The sequence below is a fragment of the Lissotriton vulgaris genome, chromosome 5 (assembly GCF_964263255.1).
Source record: "Lissotriton vulgaris chromosome 5, aLisVul1.2, whole genome shotgun sequence".
NCBI classification, from domain to species: Eukaryota; Metazoa; Chordata; class Amphibia; order Caudata; family Salamandridae; genus Lissotriton; species Lissotriton vulgaris.
This window is the reverse complement of record NC_141693.1, coordinates 1,549,584,758-1,549,602,929: the sequence shown is the minus strand read 5'-3', so window position 1 is coordinate 1,549,602,929 and position 18,172 is coordinate 1,549,584,758. Positions and strand designations below refer to the sequence as shown.

Sequence of the window (18,172 nt, the reverse complement as noted above, 5' to 3'; positions counted from 1 at the left end):
AGATTTTGCATCTGGAACACCCTCCCACTGGAGTCTGGGCGATCTACGCTCAATTCCATAAAGTAAAAGCTTAAAACTTGTTTGGCTAATCAGTTCTAAGACCATGCCCAGTTCTATAGGGATGACGAGACCTACCCAAGGAATACTCTGGCCCACCCAAGGCCATTCAGAACTGAAAAACAATCGTTTTTCACCGTAATGTTTCACAGGGGCGGCAGCCCCATGGGCTCTCCCTTGTCTTACTTACTTGCTTACTTTATTATACAGTTAATAAAAACCGTAATGTACAAATATGACAATACATAATGGATTAAAAAAATAAAAATATATAAAATCATGATCAGATTCTTAATGCGGAGCATTATGCAGTGCGGTTAAAATAATGTTTACAAATTTCCCAGCTCTTGCTAAGGCCTGGGCTGAGTTGTTGCTGAAACACATAACCGATGCTTCCCTACATGTCTCAGTGACTGTTCCCGGAAGACTGGAGTCAATAAGCGGCATCGGTCTGAGGCAAAGAATGGGCAGCAGCATAACAGGTGAAGCCAGGACTCGTGTATGTAATTACAAAACCTACAAATGGGCTGCTCATTCCACCAAGCCCACTGCGGATTAAAGTCAAAAATTGGTAGGGCAAGCAGCCTCATGTTTAGTATTTTATTGCGAGTCTGGGAGTTAAGAGAATAGTTAAAATATGATTGAGGTTTTCCCTTGATGTATGATTCGTTCAGAGCTGTGAAAAGGATGTTTTTGGAGAGCCTGGCAACGTCTGTCTGGAATGAAACAAAAGTGATTTGATTTGTTATTGTTTTTTTCCACGTTGACAGGGGAATGGTTGGATTAGTGAGGGAGGTGGCTTCATTCTTTAGAGTGGAAATGGCAAGGTGCAGCTGTTTGTGCCAAGGGGAAAGTTCATCCTTGAACACAGCTTGTAGTTGTTCTTTCATAGATCGTCCAGGAGCTCGTAGAGTGTGAATGAAGAGTTTTATCAAGTCACCCAGGCAGGTTTGCGCATGTCAGGCCCAGCTCGAGTCTCGTCCTCGACCTCCTTGCGTGTTGCGGGACAGAAAATATTTTCTTATATGCTCTTATTTGTAAATTTACCAGAAATGCGTCCATTTTTCCGGGGGATGCCAGATGGCCATAGGACACTGCTGGTAGTAGTTTGGCCCGAAGCACCCTTAGAATTGGCTCGGCTGTGTGGCTGTGCAGGCGGCGATTCAAGAGCCTTAGGCTGTGAATGATCCCCATGCCCTTGGGCCTTAAGTGTCTAAGGTGTGCTGTTTGGTTTGCCTTTGCATTAAACCAGACTCCTAAGTAGTTGTAGCTGGTGCAGGTCGCTATTTGAAGACCCCCAGCTTTCCAAGTAAGATTTTTCTTTTTTTTGTAGTTCCCAAAGATCATAATTTTGGTTTTGGATTCATTCATCAGAAGATGGTTCTTTGTGTTGTACTTGTTAAGAGCAGTGAGCGATCTTTGCAGTCCGATTTTTGTGTGGTCCATGATAATGATATCATTGGCATATTGCATTGTCTGTAGACGTGTCCCACCCAGTTTTGGTGTGGCCTGGGCTGCGCCTGCCAGTTCTTTGGGAAGGTCGGCGATGTAGAGATTGAATAGTAGTGGGGCAAGTACACAGCCTTGTTTTAGGCCGTTTTTTGTTGCAATTTTTATGGATAACGTTTTTGCACTTGTTTTGATCCTCGCCCAAGTTTTATGATGCAAGGATATCAAAGCTGAGAGAAGTGGAGATGGTATCCCCCAGGAATTTAATTTGTACCATAGCGTCCCTCGGTTGACTCTGTCGAGAGCTGCACTGTAATCCACATAGCAGCAAAATAAGGGTAGCTGGTTAGCCAAAGTAGCTCTCCCTTGTCATTTATCTGAATGATTAACACCATTGACATAGGCTATTTTAAGGCCTGGGAGAGGTGTTAAGTCAGCAGAGTTTATTAGCTGCTATAATGCACAAATGACCAGCATGGATATCCTGAAAACTGAATTATGATTCTGGGCTTATGGCATCATATTTTTAAACTTTAATGCTTTGCAAGGTAAAAAGCTGCCAACGTTTTTTAAAAATAAGCAAAGCTGTAAAGTGGCTCTATATGGCAGCAGAAGCATTGCTACTACTTCACATGACCAGGAGCATGCTGCAGTCTTAAAGTTCTCAATCTTATAGATTTGACAAGCAGTGTCACTCCCCTTCCCCAAAGCCGAAAGCACATCAAAGAAAGCTAAGTATGTAGCTCTTTGGGTGCTGATTAGTGTGTTAAAAATGTCAAAGGCAAACAGATGCCAATACCTAAAATATCCGATCGATTAAATACTTTGTTGAGTTTTGGCCAGTGCCCACTCATCTTCATGCCCCCCCCCCCCCCTAACTTCTGTACGTATTGTCTAAGACCAGCAGTAAGACACCCAACAACCAGGTGGCTGGCGTATTACAAATGCGGTCTGTCAGTCCATTTTGAATTCATTTTTCCTTTTTAAACTTATTCTCGCTGGCATTTTCTATCTTTGTCGTTACTGGCATGGTCTGCAACATGGTTCATATAAAAAAGTGTGACACTGAGGTGCTCCAGTGGTGCCGACTTTATTTGTCAAGCATTATATCCGATACAGAAGTTACTGTTGTTGTTCTCTGCTTTTATTTGTGCATGCTATAGTGTGGTCACAGGTGTGTGCACTGGGAGCATGAAAGCACATGTCCTTGAAATGCAATTATAATTCACGGGGCCTCCCGCACTGCAGTGTTTCAGTTCTACTTGGAACCTTGAGGCTACTGGTGACAGAATGGCATTTGCTCACGTGAGCGTGGCCTTTTGCTGGTCTGTTTTGGGAACGAGTCTGTGCCGGTGATGGCTGCAAGGTGAGAGCACATCGGCGGGTTTTTGGGTTGGGATTCTGAATACATGCGATTATACTGTTGTGGTGCAGTGTGTAACAAGCATGAGTGTGCCCCGTGCCTGTGGTGACTGTAAGGGGGATGTGTCTTAGGGTGTTGTTTGCTGTTGTAATGTTGCTTGGCGTCACAGCCAGGGATGTGCAGATACTTTGTAGTAGTGGCTTCAGGGCGAGCAAGACATAGTCAGTCACAAATTACAAGACAGTGGCATTTCTACACCTCTGTTGCATGGTATTGTAGGGAGAGTGCTCCATGCGACAGCAGTAACTGGGAAACAGCAGACCCTGCCTTATTTTTTGGTTTGTTTGTACAATTTTGTTTGCCTTTTGTGTTTGGAGGTGGGTGGAGGTTCGGTACGGTGGAGTAAATGCTGAAATAGTTGTGCTCTTTTATATGTAGGGTGCTGATGGCAAGTTTGTGTGTGCATGGTGGTGTGTGTCTGGAGGTGCTGTGCAGGGTATGAACGCTCCCTCCTCAGTGACATGGGTGATTGACTAGTTTGAAGAGACCGGTGATGATGGGCGAATCACGAGAGACCTGCTTTCTCATAACCGAGAGGTGTAACGTGCACATCGTTAAATAGGGAGGCCTACTTGTACCGAAGAGAATTCCAGCACTTATACTACCCCAGCAATCTACGCGAAAAGGGCAGATAAGATAGAATCAACTGTTCCTGCTGTACGCTCCATCTGCCTGGCATTCCAGGACATGACCACTGAACCCCCACGCCCTCTGGAACGTGCACTCTGACAAGGCCACATAGCTTCCATTAAAAAAAAACTTTAAATAAAGATAATGAAGCAACAAAGATAACACTGGAACTTCCAACTAACAATATTAATTGTGACTAAACTGAGACTGCAAAATGCACATTGGAGTAGGGAAAACGTGAGCTGATAGAATATGACAACAAGCTGGCTCCGTGGAGCCGATTGGGGGAGGGAAACTGAAAACACGCGATACACACGCTGCCAGCCTCTGGGGACAGGAGATGTGCACGCGAACGGAGTGCACATCTCTTGCAAAGTCAATGGGTCACTCACTACTGACCTCACCAGCGGGTGTAACCCAAGAGCAGTCCTTCTAGGCGTGTGCGCCTTTCTTAGCTCTGGAAGTGTAGAAAGCAAAGTTGCAGCACCAACTCTGTACACCGGTGTTTCGGAATTATTGTTCCTCATCAGCAGAGTGTAGGTTTCTTCAGGGTTTGCTGGGCAGGCTGCCAAAGTATTCACAGGTATGGTACCACGAAAGGGAAGTAAGAGCGGTGTCCGAGCTCGTCAGCTCAAATGGTTCAAGGGAACCATATATAAGTGCAAAGTCAATGGGTCGCTCACTACTGACCTCACCAGCGGGTGTAACCCAAGAGTATCACGGTAGATGCAGTCCTTCTAGGCCTGTGCGCCTTTCGTAGCTCTGGAAGTGTAGAAAGCAAAGTTGCAGCACCAACTCTGTACACCGGTGTTTCGGAATTATTGTTCCTCATCAGCAGAGTGTAGGTTTCTTCAGGGTTTGCTGGGCAGGCTGCCAAAGTATTCACAGGTATGGTACCACTCAAGGCACGTAGGAGCGGTGTCCGAGCTCGTCAGCTCAAATGGTTCAAGGGAACCATATATAAGTGCAAAGTCAATGGGTCGCTCACTACTGACCTCACCAGCGGGTGTAACCCAAAAGCATCACGGAAGATGCAGTCCTTCTAGGCGCGTGCGCCTTTCCTAGCTCTGGAAGTCTAGAAAGCAAAGTTGCAGCACCAACTCTGTACACCGGTGTTTCGGAATTATTGTTCCTCATCAGCAGAGTGTAGGTTTCTTCAGGGTTTGCTGGGCAGGCTGCCAAAGCATTCACAGGTATGGTACCCCTCAAGGCACGTAGGAGCGGTGTCCGAGCTCGTCAGCTCAAATGGTTCAAGGGAACCATATATAAGTGCAAAGTCAATGGGTCGCTCACTACTGACCTCACCAGCGGGTGTAACCCAAGAGCATCACGGTAGATGCAGTCCTTCTAGGCGTGTGTGCCTTTCGTAGCTCTGGAAGTGTAGAAAGCACAGTTGCAGCACCAACTCTGTACACCGGTTTTTCGGAATTATTGTTCCTCATCAGCAGAGTGTAGGTTTCTTCAGGGTTTGCTGGGCAGGCTGCCAAAGTATTCACAGGTATGGTACCACTCAAGGCACGTAGGAGCGGTGTCCGAGCTCGTGAGCTCAAATGGTTCAAGGGAACCATATATAAGTGCAAAGTCAATGGGTCCCTCACTACTGACCTCACCAGCGGGTGTAACCCAAGAGCATCACGGTAGAGGCAGTCCTTCTAGGCGTGTGCGCCTTTCGTAGCTCTGTAAGTGTAGAAAGCAAAGTTGCAGCACCAACTCTGTACACCGGTGTTTCGGAATTATTGTTCCTCATCAGCAGAGTGTAGGTTTCTTCAGGGTTTGCTGGGCAGGCTGCCAAAGTATTCACAGGTATGGTACCACTCAAGGCACGTAGGAGCGGTGTCCGAGCTCGTCAGCTCAAATGGTTCAAGGGAACCATATATAAGTGCAAAGTCAATGGGTCGCTCACTACTGACCTCACCAGCGGGTGTAACCCAAGAGCATCACAGTAGATGCAGTCCTTCTAGGCGTGTGCACATCTCTTGTCCGTATGCGTGCACATCTCCTTTCCGCGCGTGCCAACTCCTGTTTCCCTTTGGGACAGAAAGTGGCAGCAATAGAGCCTCGCAAAGCAGCGCATGCGCTGCATTCGCTAGCGAGACCTAAAAAGGGAGTGTGGGCGGTCCTGCTCGAGGGCAGGGGGGAGTGGCCTGGCCGACCAAACAGTGAATACGCACAAAAGTGGGCAAGCCTCTCACCCCTGCCCTCGAGCAGGACCGCCCACCCCCAACTAGACACTGTGCGAGAAGCAGAAACATAAATGGTGGTAGTTATTACCATTTATGTTTCTGCCTTCTCGCACTGTGAGAAAGTAGTGAGGCAACGCCCCACGCCCCAATGGGGGAACAGCCACTGTTGGTAAGAGTGGTAGAAAAAGAGATTTACCGTGATGGCTTAAGGATTTTGTCGTGGGATCATTATTTTTTTTTCTTTTCTTTCTTACATTTATATAGGGGTGGTGATGCTGGTTATTCATTATTCATATTTTTATCTTACTTTGTAATTTGGTATACAGAAGGTGATGTGTTATGGTTTGTATTCTTATGTGTTGTGATGGTGTGATGTTCCATGTCATGACATGGTAAAGTTCCACTGCATGGGTTCCAGCTCAGTATAGTTGCTGCAGCGGAACCTTACACACCTGTTTCTTGCGTGCAGAGAACTTGGATTAAATTTGCTCTTCTGGAATGTTGAGTCAACTTCACTTATAAAATTCTTCAGACACTGACCTGACAAAGCCATGAAGCAATCTGATTTGCATCGGATTTCTCAGCAGGATGGGCTTTAGGAGAGTGTGGCTGGTGTGGCTGTACTTGGTGCTGATCTGTGGAGGGGGGCAATGACCTCAAGGGGGGAGGGCTGTGTCTAGCAATAAAATTATACTAAAAACACCTTCAACAGAATTCCTTGTGCGTCTAGTTTTAGAATTAAAAATGTCAAGATAACTCTTGCGATTAATGTTCCTGCTAGAGAGAGAGAGAGATCAGAGTTTTGTCAAGTGGCAGTTTTCACTTGCCATAAAGAGGGTTAATATGCCTGCTGCAAAGAACTCGTACCGTGCAGATAACAGATCTTTATTTTATTTGACTAGCTGAGCTGATTACTGCTTTTGTCACAGAGATCCTTATGTCACCACAGTTCAAAAGATACAACAATAATATAGAACAGTGACATATGAACTGTCATTAAAGAGCTACATGCAAACTGCATAAAATAGGTTAGGATGTTCTGTCCCTCCCACCCCATTCTTTTGTTATCTGTTCCTAATGTTGCTGAAAAGGGTTTGTTTGGGAAGATATACATTCTTCTTAGTAAAGTCAGCCTTTATCTGTGCTTTAAAACAAATTAAATGTATGTGGGATGTGGGATAGTGTCTATGGAGAGGTGAGAGACAGTTTTTGCCAGTGGTCATGAGGAAGAGGTCATGGGCAGAGGGGGGGTGCCAAATATGTTTCACACAGGGCGCCAACAGAGCTAAAGCTGTCCCTGTTCCTTAGCACCCTTCGGGTTGGTAGTTGAAAAGGGGTTTGCTGTAGTTTGAAGTATGTGAGAACATTTTGATGACAGGGCCGGCTCTAGGGCGGTGCGATCAGTGCCACTGCACCGAGCGCTGACTTGGGGTGGAGATGTCATTTTTACAAGTATATTAGCATTTTTATAGCACCTGCTGCCGGGTTCCTGGCCTCCAGCAATTTTCAGGCATCAATAAAATGTCAAGATAATGCTGGTGATTCATCGTTTTCCTGGAAAGAGACCGGAGGTTTGTCTAATGGAAGTTTTGAGCCATCCTAAGGTAGCACAGAGGGTTAAAATGCCTGATGCTAAGAACGTGTACGAGGCAAATAACAAAGTGCATATAATGTGAGTAGGTCAGTGCTTCTGCAAGATAGCTCCTTTTGTAACTTATAGTTTATAAGTCAAAATCCTAATTTAGAACGTTGAGCAATTGATTGTCATCAAAGAGCTGAATGCAAACTACAAGGTATATGTTAGAGCTATATTTTTTTTTGTCCAGTTTTTCATCATCCTAATCTTGCGAAAAGGGTTCTTTTGGGTAGAAAACAATTCTTATTATTAAAGAGAACCCTTAACAATGATGTTACGTTTTAAATTCTGAATTTGTGCTTTTCCAGAATAAGGACTCCTAAATGTTATTGCCTACCAGTATCGATGAAATGTCACTCCTACACCTTGTAGTCCTGTCTGATGTAACATTTCCTAAACACATATGTACATACATATGCTTGTCTCTGTGTAATGTGTGTGTGTGATGTAAAGTGCTCTGACATCCTACACTGGTATGAGCGGTGCTATAAAACTATTATGAATCTGAGAGACAGTGCTTATGGAGACTTGAGAGGCACTGTTAAAGGGTGCTAGTAAGGGAATCTATGGCAGAGGTTGCCATTGGGGGGGCGCCAACAGATATTGTCGTACTGGCCGCCACCAGTGTTAAAGCCACGCTGTTTAATGATGTGTGTAAAGCTTGAAAGCATTGTACAGCGATTTGGTTTCAGACTTTACTGCACATAAATAAGGGATTTTATGAAGAGTGTAGGAATAGACGCAGTTACGCATGCAGGTACTTACCACTTATATTGGAGGCGGTGTCATTCGTAGCAATCACAAATGATGGGCTATATAGTGTGATCAGCAGGCTAGAAAATTTATTGATTGCACCCATCAAAGTAGAACCACCTATGTAGTTCTACTTTGATGGGCGCAATCGATAACACACACACACACACACCACACCACACCACACCACACCCCCCTCCCTTCCTGGCATTCACCAGTAGGTAGTTATGGTTAGGACCTAGTCTCCATAGAAAAAAAGTTTTTTGATTTGCCAATATCTTTTGACGAACCTTTGCGACGTCATCCACTTAATATCTGATGTACCTCCTCACACCCTAATATAACTTTTGATTCACTACTCTAAAATACAGACTACTATTCTCGAAACCATACACACACCAATACCAGTTTTAGTACATACCCGCTCACTGATTCATAGGTCTGCACACACATCTACTCACTCATCCATACAATCACTCATACACACAGTCACTCATCAATAGAGCCACTGATAAATGCACTTATACATCCATACAGACACACACCGCTACTCACCCACACAGTTACTCAGGCACCTAGTCAGTCACCCAAAGAATCAATTACGCTGCCATTTACTCACCTATACAGTTATACACACACACACCAACTCACTTATTCATACAGATAGTAACACATACTTACTCTCTTTCACAATCACTGACACAAGCACACACTCATCCATACAGCCACTCTCAATCACTCACTCTCCCATACAGTCACTTAGATACTCTAACACTCACATATACTGTCTATCACATATGTAGTTACTCACACATACACCACTGAGACATCTATCCACTCACCTACACAGCCATACGCACACTCACTCACCCATACAGCCCTTTGTAGGAGCAGTCATGACCCCCTAAACCCGGAGAATCACCCACTCACACATCCATGCAGGGAGTCACACACTCCCACCCACCCATACAGACATTCAGGCACCCATGCAGGTACTCAGACAACCGATCATTTACCCATATAGACACTCATGTAGCTACTAACCCACCCATGCAGCAACTTAAACACCAACCAACAGACTGATACAGACATTCACACAGATTAGTCACTCACCCATACATTCACTAAAACATGTTTAATCACTCAGTCACCATCCAATAAATCATTCACACAGACACTCATATGCCCACTCATTCTTCAATACACCTTGGTGCATATATAGTTCTTAAAGTTTTCAGAAACAGTCACTGGAGGATGTCACCAGTGATGTCATTTGAGATGTCATCAGTGATGTCACTGACCATGTTATGAGCGATGTAATATGTGACGTCATGAGCAGTGCATTGCGGTAGCGCAAGTTATAGTTAGCTCAGCTAACTATAATGGCGGAATTTCTCTGTTTTGTACAAGTTAAATGTCAGCTCAACTATACCGTCCCTGAAACCTGTGGTTTTTCCAATGAATTTCTAAGGTTTTTTAAATGCTAATCTCTAACTATAACGTCTCTGAAACCTCTGTTTTTTTCAACACACACACACACACACACACACATTTTAATACCTATATTGTTCACATGGGTGGACAAGACTGGTGTCTGGCCAACAGGTGGTGGACCAAAAAGAGGTCCCGAAACAGAAAAGTTCAAATTGGAGAAAAGCAAGGGAATCTTTCTCAGTGAAAACTCCTTGATCAGTTCAATCATGCTCCTAAGGAGTGGAACAAATATAAAAATATATCTGGCCTACTGTGTTCTTCAGACCATACCTTTCCAGTATGTGTGGTGAAGATGGACTTATGTCAGCCATCCGTCCCTTTGCTTTCTTGGTGCCTTACAGCAAGGATCGATCATAAAAACGTATGGTTTCTCTCCATTTCTTACCCTTAACTGGTCAGGGCAGCTGACTGTTGCCATAACCCCATCCTTCTGTAACTCCTTTCTAGTCTGGAACTCCTGCAAGGTCGTTAGGCACAGATCAGGAAGCAGGTAAAGCTTGTTCTTGCATTAGTCTGGACACTCCCCGCTAATCTCATTAAGGACTCTAACCCTATTGCCATGGATTTGTAACATCAGCAAAACAGTACCACTAATTTTATTTGGAACAGTTTCGACCTGCAAATGGAGTTGGAAGGGCTTTGCTCTTTGACCATCCTCGCTTGTAAATGTGCACTCCTTGTACCGCCATGCACCCAGTCTGACTTTGCCTTCCCTATTTCTCAGCAGTGTACTTTCCTAAGAAGTCCGCCTGCAAGGTTGCCCAACCAAAGCGTAGACAGAGGAGGCCGGCGAAGCCTGCAGCGCCTCCTGCTGCCAAGGAGGTCCCACCAGAGGCATTAGAGCAGTACATGGAGATTATGGCGGGGCTACGAAGTATGACTGAAGAGCACGAGGAAGAAGCCGAAGATGCCAGTCCAGAACTTCTAAACTACATACACCAGCTGTGCGACAACCAGATGTTTGTGTCTAAGGTGTGTATGTGAATGAATGAGCAAGAAAATGAGTGGCTGAAAACATTTCATTCATTAACACTGAACAACTACAACATGATAACATCTCCTTCCTCACTCACTGAAAACACATATACTATCATTCCCTTACTTGAATCATCCAGTGCCTCCCATTAACAACATATCGAATCAGTGGAAAACAGAATTAGACAGACACTTTAAATAACACTTCGGTCTAATGTAACAGCATCAGTAAACTGATTTCCACCAGCCAATAGAAGTAATAACCAAGCCTGTCTGCCTTCGCTGCAGCAGGTATTCTGAATGAATGTGTACCAAACTGAATTGTGAGAAAACCCGCCTCTTTATCACCGTTCCCAAAACCTCGAATGCAGACAACTACCTGCCATTCTTATGACAAAATACTCAACCTAGGAAAAAAGCGATTTAAAAAAATCCCCAATTTCAAAACGCTTGGCCAGCTGGACATTCTTAGACTACCTGAACAGTTTAACGGAACACTAAAGTAATCTGGGGCCTCTTATACTTCCTGCTACTACAGCTTCTTCCCATATCACGCGCACAGTGATTCTGAAAAGTCCCCTGGAATAACCAAACCATGCACAACTGAAAATAAACACCTCAGAAATTGGGTAACCAAACTAACTCATTATTCCCCAAATTCTTCTCATCCAAATGCTACCCTTTACCACCCTTTGTCCTTTGGCCAACCTAGAAAAAGTCTCCTACAGTACTCACCAGTCATGGCTCATAGTCTCAGAAGAATTTACCGTAGAACACAGCAGCCAATTTAGCAGATATGGTCATCTCTAATAAATTAGGCTCAATCTATCCCATGCTAAATGCAATACATCATTACGTCTTTTTTTTAAAAATTCTGCCAACAAATTACCTCTCTGCTGTGCTCCACTAGCCAGAAACTGCTATCAGGTTAGCCTGTAACTTCTAGTTGGCAACATCAGTGACTTTTACACCAGTACCAGAGCACTCTCAACAGTCATAAAACCTCAGGTCTTATGCCATCTGCCCATTGGCCAGTGCAACAACACTCTCGAAGTATAAGTTGAATGTAACTTTCCTGTCAGCCAAGTCCTTACCTCCAAGCACCATGGCTACTAACAATGGAAGAACACTGTTCTGTCCTCAACCAGTATTCTGGCCAGCAGTCCTCACACCCCCCACCATCCCAAAAGAGACAGAACCCCTTGCACCTGCAGCATCTGACAATATCTGCACGTGCCACAACCTCACATAATCCAATATCCACATTGTCGGTTCATTAAAATCAGGCAAAAAGAATTTCTACAGTGCCATGTTTCCTCGCAGTTCAACAGAATATTTTGCTCAGTGGTGAGGCAACAAAGCTCCTGACATTGAAAACCCTAACCTAACGCAAATTGTCCTACCTGCCCTTACAGCTCAGCAAGTAACGTTTAAATGGTCCAGAAGAACCAGATTTTGTTCAACTCCAGCTTTCTACCCACAACCATTTCCTTCAAAATCATCTCAACTTTTGTGGTCGGTAATCCTTCACCTCCAATTCAATACTCAAAAAGGTCAAATTTCTGCTCTGGCCACTGTCTTTTCCAGAGTCCAAGGCACAATTAGTTTACTCATTGGACTCTGAAAGTCATCCAGTGCCAATTCACAAATGCTACATCCCTGTTTGCCCACAAGAAGAAAGTCATCCAGATAATGGTCATCCAATGAATATTTGTGGCTGCGGAAAACCCTATGTATAAAGGTGCAAAAATATCACAAAACAGTGCACAAAACAGGGCACATCCACCCGTGTTGTTTGTTTATATAAATAGCACCTATAAACTGTCTTAAGACCATCAATGAAAAATCACTCGAATTACCCATTAACATTCTGAAAATCAATTTTATATCACACTTAGCTAACTTCACCCCGGGACCAAGCTTCCTAACCCAGTGGTGTTATCTACCATAGCATAATGCACTGAAGCATCCACCGGTGCTGTGAAATGCAGAAGGGAGTCTTCAGGGATTGGTCTCATAATGTGAGTGGGCATTTATAGCGTAAGTAACTGAAAAATATTGTGTGCTTATTGTATTATACCTTAGGGGCGAAATCTGCACCACAGTTCAGTTACAGTTTTTCAGAACCCTGTGAGCAAACTCCTGTATTAGATTTGTGTTTTGAATTTTCTCATGGGTCAAGTTAATGATAATGCTGACCAGCAAGATGACAAAAAGCATTCCCGACAGATAGGGGCCTGGTAGAGATAGGGGTAGCACTGGATTGTGATGATGATATCAGGCCTGGGGGGGCTCATCCCAAGTAGAACAAAGGAGGGCAGCAAGCTCTCTGGAGCCAACCATCAGAGGAACCCTTCTTTGAAGTTTTGGAGAGAAGAGACCAGGCAACTGTGGCAGTTAGGGGTGTGGTTTCAGAGTCTCAAAGAGGACTTTTCATTGACCACTTCAAGTCACCATTTTGCAGTGTCCCAAGATGTTGCGCGGGAGGGTTGGGACAGTGGTGATGTGATGATGTTTCATACTAGGATAGGACAGAGGTGCCTACCTTCTTAAACTTCCCACCCCCACCTAAAAACGTATGCACAGGGGAGAGCCGGAAGAAGACCAGACCCAGTCTAAGGTGGTGAAGACCCTCAAATTAGACTGGATGCATCTCTCAAGGACCAGGGGTGCTGTTCCCCTTACAGTTATTGATGGACAGTAGAAGGATGGACCAGCTAGGAGACCCTGATTTAAAAGGGTTAACCTGGAGTGTCTAGGGACTAGGCCTGCAGATGGGTTAACCACAATGCAGGGTTACCACCAGACCTGAAGATTGCATGCAGGGAGGTAACTCTGCCTTGAGGGCTACTGGGTGCCTCTGAAGCGGATACTAGGCCAAAGAGAACACCAAGCCCAGGTCAGAGGACAGGTCCTGAGCACAGAGCTTCAGTGCAAAGAGAAATCAAACTTCCAAAGGAAAAAAAAAAAATGGCGGCCAAGAGGGCTGAAGAAACCCCTCCTGGTGGCTCGATCTCACCACTAAGAGTAAAACAACACATCCCCATTCAGATTGGCTCTATGGTGCTGCAGGAGAGAGCCAGCGAAGTCTGTCCCGGCAGAAACTGAAGTGCATAGTGCTCTACTGCTGATGCTAAAAAATACCTCTGGAGTAGTCCAGGACTTGGGAGTTGGCACAATCATGTTTAAATGGGACGGAGTGTGCGTAGGCCCAATACCCAAACAAGATCCTTAACCCCGGGACCTCATCCACAGGGCAGAAAGAAACTAGGGAGAGGCTGAGCACCATTGACCTCAAGTGGTAGGAAGTGTACTTCTCCAGTATTAGGGGTGTCTTTCATAGATTCACATGCTTGAATATTCCCCGTCGTCGAAGTGGGAGTCCCATGGTACATAAAATAGTAGTAAAATAAATATATATATATATATATATATATATATATATATATATATATATATATATATATATATATATATATATATATATTCACTGAAAAAACCATAGTTTTCAGGCCTTATTTAGTTAGGAATTAGCATATATAAAAACCTTTGAAATTCACTGAAAAAAACATAGGTTTCAGGCCTTATATAGTTGGGAATTAGCATATAAAAAAACCTTTGAAATTCACTGAAAACACCATAGGTTTCAGGCCTTATATAGTTAGGAATTAGCATTTAAAAAAAACATTGAAATTGCTCCTATATAGTTAGTTGTACTAACTATATTTCGCGCACCTGCAATCCACTGCTGATGATGTCACATATTACATAATTCATGACATGGTCAGTGACATCACTGATGACATCTAAAATGACATCAATGATGACATCACTGATGACATCATCCAGTGAATGTGGTTTGCTTCGATATTTAAATATGCATTATATATATAGCAATTTGCATTGAAGTATGAGTGGATATATAAAAATAAATATTTGGATAGAGGACTTTAACAATTTATAGTGTCTCACTAAATATAGTGGATAGTGACTAAACTGTGTGAATATCTGTATCACTTTCAGTTGTTGTGTAAACTGGTTCTCCAGTTGGTTACTAGCTATGTGAAAGTCTATGTTAGTTATTGATTAGTTAACTGAGTATTTGTATGGGAGAGTGAATGTGTGTGTGGTTCGGTTGAGGGTGTGTGACTGCCCAAAGATGTGTGAATAGTTGATTCAGTAGATATATGAAGTTAAAACTACATGTTCTAATAGTTGTTTGGGTGAATGAATATCTTTATGGGTGTGGTGATGAGCAAATATATTTCTCAATGGTACATGTCCAACAAACTAGAAAAATAAAAGGCAGTGTATGTGTCAGTTGTTGTATATAAATAAGTATACATAAGACTCAATGATTGTGTGAGTGACTGTATGGATAACTGTATACTTGTAATAATGATTTTATAATATACTAAATATGACTTACTATCTAAATGAATAGATAAAGTGGTGTTTGTATAAGTGTGTAGCTAAGTAAGTATGTAAGTATGATCCATTGTTTGCATAAGTGAGAAGGATAACTTCATATGTGAATAGGTTGTGTGCTAGTGTGTAATGTCGGTATAGGTGTATAAGTATTTTTGATAGTGTTCTATTGTTCATTGACAGCATGTATGAGTGAATCTACAGGTAAGTGATTAGATGTGTGTATACATCTAGGAATCAATGAGTGGGTTTTTAAATACTTGTATTGCTGTGTCAATGGATAAAAATATGATACTCTGTATTTTACAAAGAGTGATGAAAGATTTTACTAGTGTATGAAAAGGTGTATGTGATTGTCACGTGGATGATGTCATCAGTGATGTCATCATTGATGTCATTTGAGATGTCACTGACCATGTCATGAATGATGTAATATGTGACATCATCAGCAGTGGATTGCGGGTGCGCGAAATATAGTTAGTACAACTAACTATATAGGAGCAATTTCAATGGTTTTTTTAAATGCTAATTCCTAACTATATAAGGCCTGAAACCTATGGGTTTTTCAGTGAATTTGCGAGGTTTTTTAAATGCTAATTCCTAACTATATAAGGCCTGAAACCTATGTTTTTTTCAGTGAATTTGCAAGGTTTTTTAAATGCTTATTCCTATCTATATAAGGCCTGAAACCTCCAGTTTTTTCAGTGAATTTGCAAGGTTTTTTAAATGCTAAGCCCTAACTATATCAGGCGTGAAACCTATGTTTTTTTTCAATAATTTTCCAAGGTTTTCTAAATGCTAATTCTATTAGCGGATAATGTTTAAATATGTTAATATCCTTGTGGGACCACCTGAGCAGCCCTAGGGGGTGAGGGTGTTTCTACCCTGCCCCCTTTTTGCATTCTACACGTTTGTTTTTCTGCCTCTTTTGTGCAGTGTACCGAGCACAAGATGGCTGCCCAAACTTCCTGGTTTGGAGTGTTCACAGCCAATCAATGCAGCCCATGCTCGGAAAAGTCTGCGCGCACTCCTGATTGGCTGGCAGTCGTCTGTCAACATTCTAAACTGTCCAAACCAAGAAGTGTTGGCCACCATCTTGTTTCTCAGGAGAACTGAGGCACAAGAGAGCCCAAAACAAGAGTGGAAAACGCAAAAATGGGGCAGGGTAGAGACCCCCTAGCCCTTCTCAGGGGGTCCCAAAAGTATGCGTTTTTGAAACTTTTTTTTTGCTGGCCCTTGGGGTTCTTCTGGGACCCCCTGAGAAGGGCTAGATGTCCTATGGAAAATTGCATTGGTAAAAACACGTTTTGAGACTCCCTTTTTCACTGTTTTCGGCTGTGGTACGCTCAGGGTACGCGTACGGCTAAACGCACATGTACACGTACATGTAATCGCGCCCTGAGTGTACTCCGCGAAATTTTCAAAAAAATTATAATAGCTTTTTTCCCCTTCGGGGTCCTCCTAGGCCCCCCTGAGAAAACCTAGGGGATCTGGGGATCTCTACCCTGCCCCCTTTTAAAGTTTTCCCCTTTTGTTTTTCACCTCTTGTGTCTCGTTTAGAATGTTCACAGACACCGAGAGTCAATCAGCTTTCCGCTCGCGCACTTCCGTGGCGTGCCGGGTGAACTTACCGGCACGCGTACCCAAAGCGCTCGAAGCGCGCATATAGATATATATATTTTTTTGAAGTTAATTTTTTTTAAAAACACTGGAGCGATTTTCACCAAATATGGAAAATGCCCTACTGGGTACCAGTCCCTACCATTTTGCCAAGTTTGGTGTAATTCCGTTCAGCGGTTCGGGCTGTAGCCGTGTCTAATCGTCCTATGGAAAATAACATGGGGAAAACACGTTTTGGGACCCCCCTTTTTTCTCGGCCCCCACTTGACGAATCCCCCCGAAACTTTCAGGGAAGGAGCGGAGCGTAATGGGCCATCTTCTTTGAGAAAATCGCGTACATTCATTAACCGGCGCCAAAGTTATTCCCAATAGAATGTTGTGGATTTCCTATGGAAACTAGGTCCTAACTATATACACCTAGTGGCGATCGCCAGTAGGTAATACATATACATATAAAGAAAGAAAAGAAAAAAAATATATATATATATATATATATAACTATAAATATACATATGAAACGTAATACGTATAAAGTATAGAAATAAAGTTAAAAGTACCATAGAACTACAAAGGCCCATGGAAGCCTTAAAGGGAGGATTCACTTTTGTAACATATCAGAGTAATTATAATAGTCCACATTGCAGCCAACACAGGCAGTAGCACCCTCTAGAACCTTCTCCTCAGAAGCTCATGCCCTCAGATTTTCTACTGCACGTCGTGTGAAGGGAGTCTCCCTGAGCTCTGCTCAGTTTTTGTCTACTTTCATTGCTACTTCTGCTCTTAAGATGTCTTCAACTAAAAAATCTTTATTCCGACCATGTTCTTCTTGTGGAAAGCTTTGCCTTTTTCATGAAGATCCTCACAGTAAGTGCATTTACTGTCTTTATCCGGATCATGAGGTCAAGAACTGTAAGTTCTGCAGGACTTTCTCTTCCAAGACTTTGAAAGACAGAGAGGCTCGTCTCCTTCTGTGGCTACAGAAGTTGAAGACTTCAGATAATCCAGCTTCTGATATGGAGAGTGTGTCTTTATTCCATTCTAAGGCCTCTCTTAAGCGTGGGTCGGAGACAGAGATGCCTTCTCCATTTCTGAAGAAAAAGAAGCTCGTCGACGTCTCTAAAACTGTCTCCCTGCGGGATCTGCCAGCCTCTACGCCTACGGGACCTGGTTCTCTGGCGTCGCAGTCCCAAGCTGTGCCCTCGTCATCAAAAACGGGCGCCAGCTCGTCGACGGGCTCGTCGACGCGTCCGTCGACGACTACGAGGTCTGTCGACGCTGTACCAACCATGACGACGACATGTTCAATGTCAATGAAGACTACGACGACGACGTCTACTTCGTCGACGACTCTTCCAGAGGTGAGACCTATCTCCTCCATTATTAAAATCTCATATGTTATGTTATGTTATGTTAAAAATGCTCTTTTATAGCGCACAGCTACTCCTGGGAGTGTCCCGGCGCTTTGGCAAAGAGCCCTAGGAAGAAGAGAAACATAACACGGCAGAATGGAAGAAAGCAGGAGAG

General features: G+C 43.5%; 1 protein-coding gene across 1 annotated transcript in view; it reads left to right on the top strand.

Annotated features, from left to right (window-relative positions):
* NUTM1 (NUT midline carcinoma family member 1) overlaps positions 1-18,172 on the top strand; it is a 370,663-nt gene that overhangs the window by 117,837 nt on the left and 234,654 nt on the right. Inside the window, exon 4 of the mRNA XM_086923611.1 lies at positions 10,350-10,597. Within this exon, the coding sequence (XP_086779737.1) occupies positions 10,350-10,597 (248 nt within the window). The remainder of the gene's footprint in view (positions 1-10,349; positions 10,598-18,172) is intronic.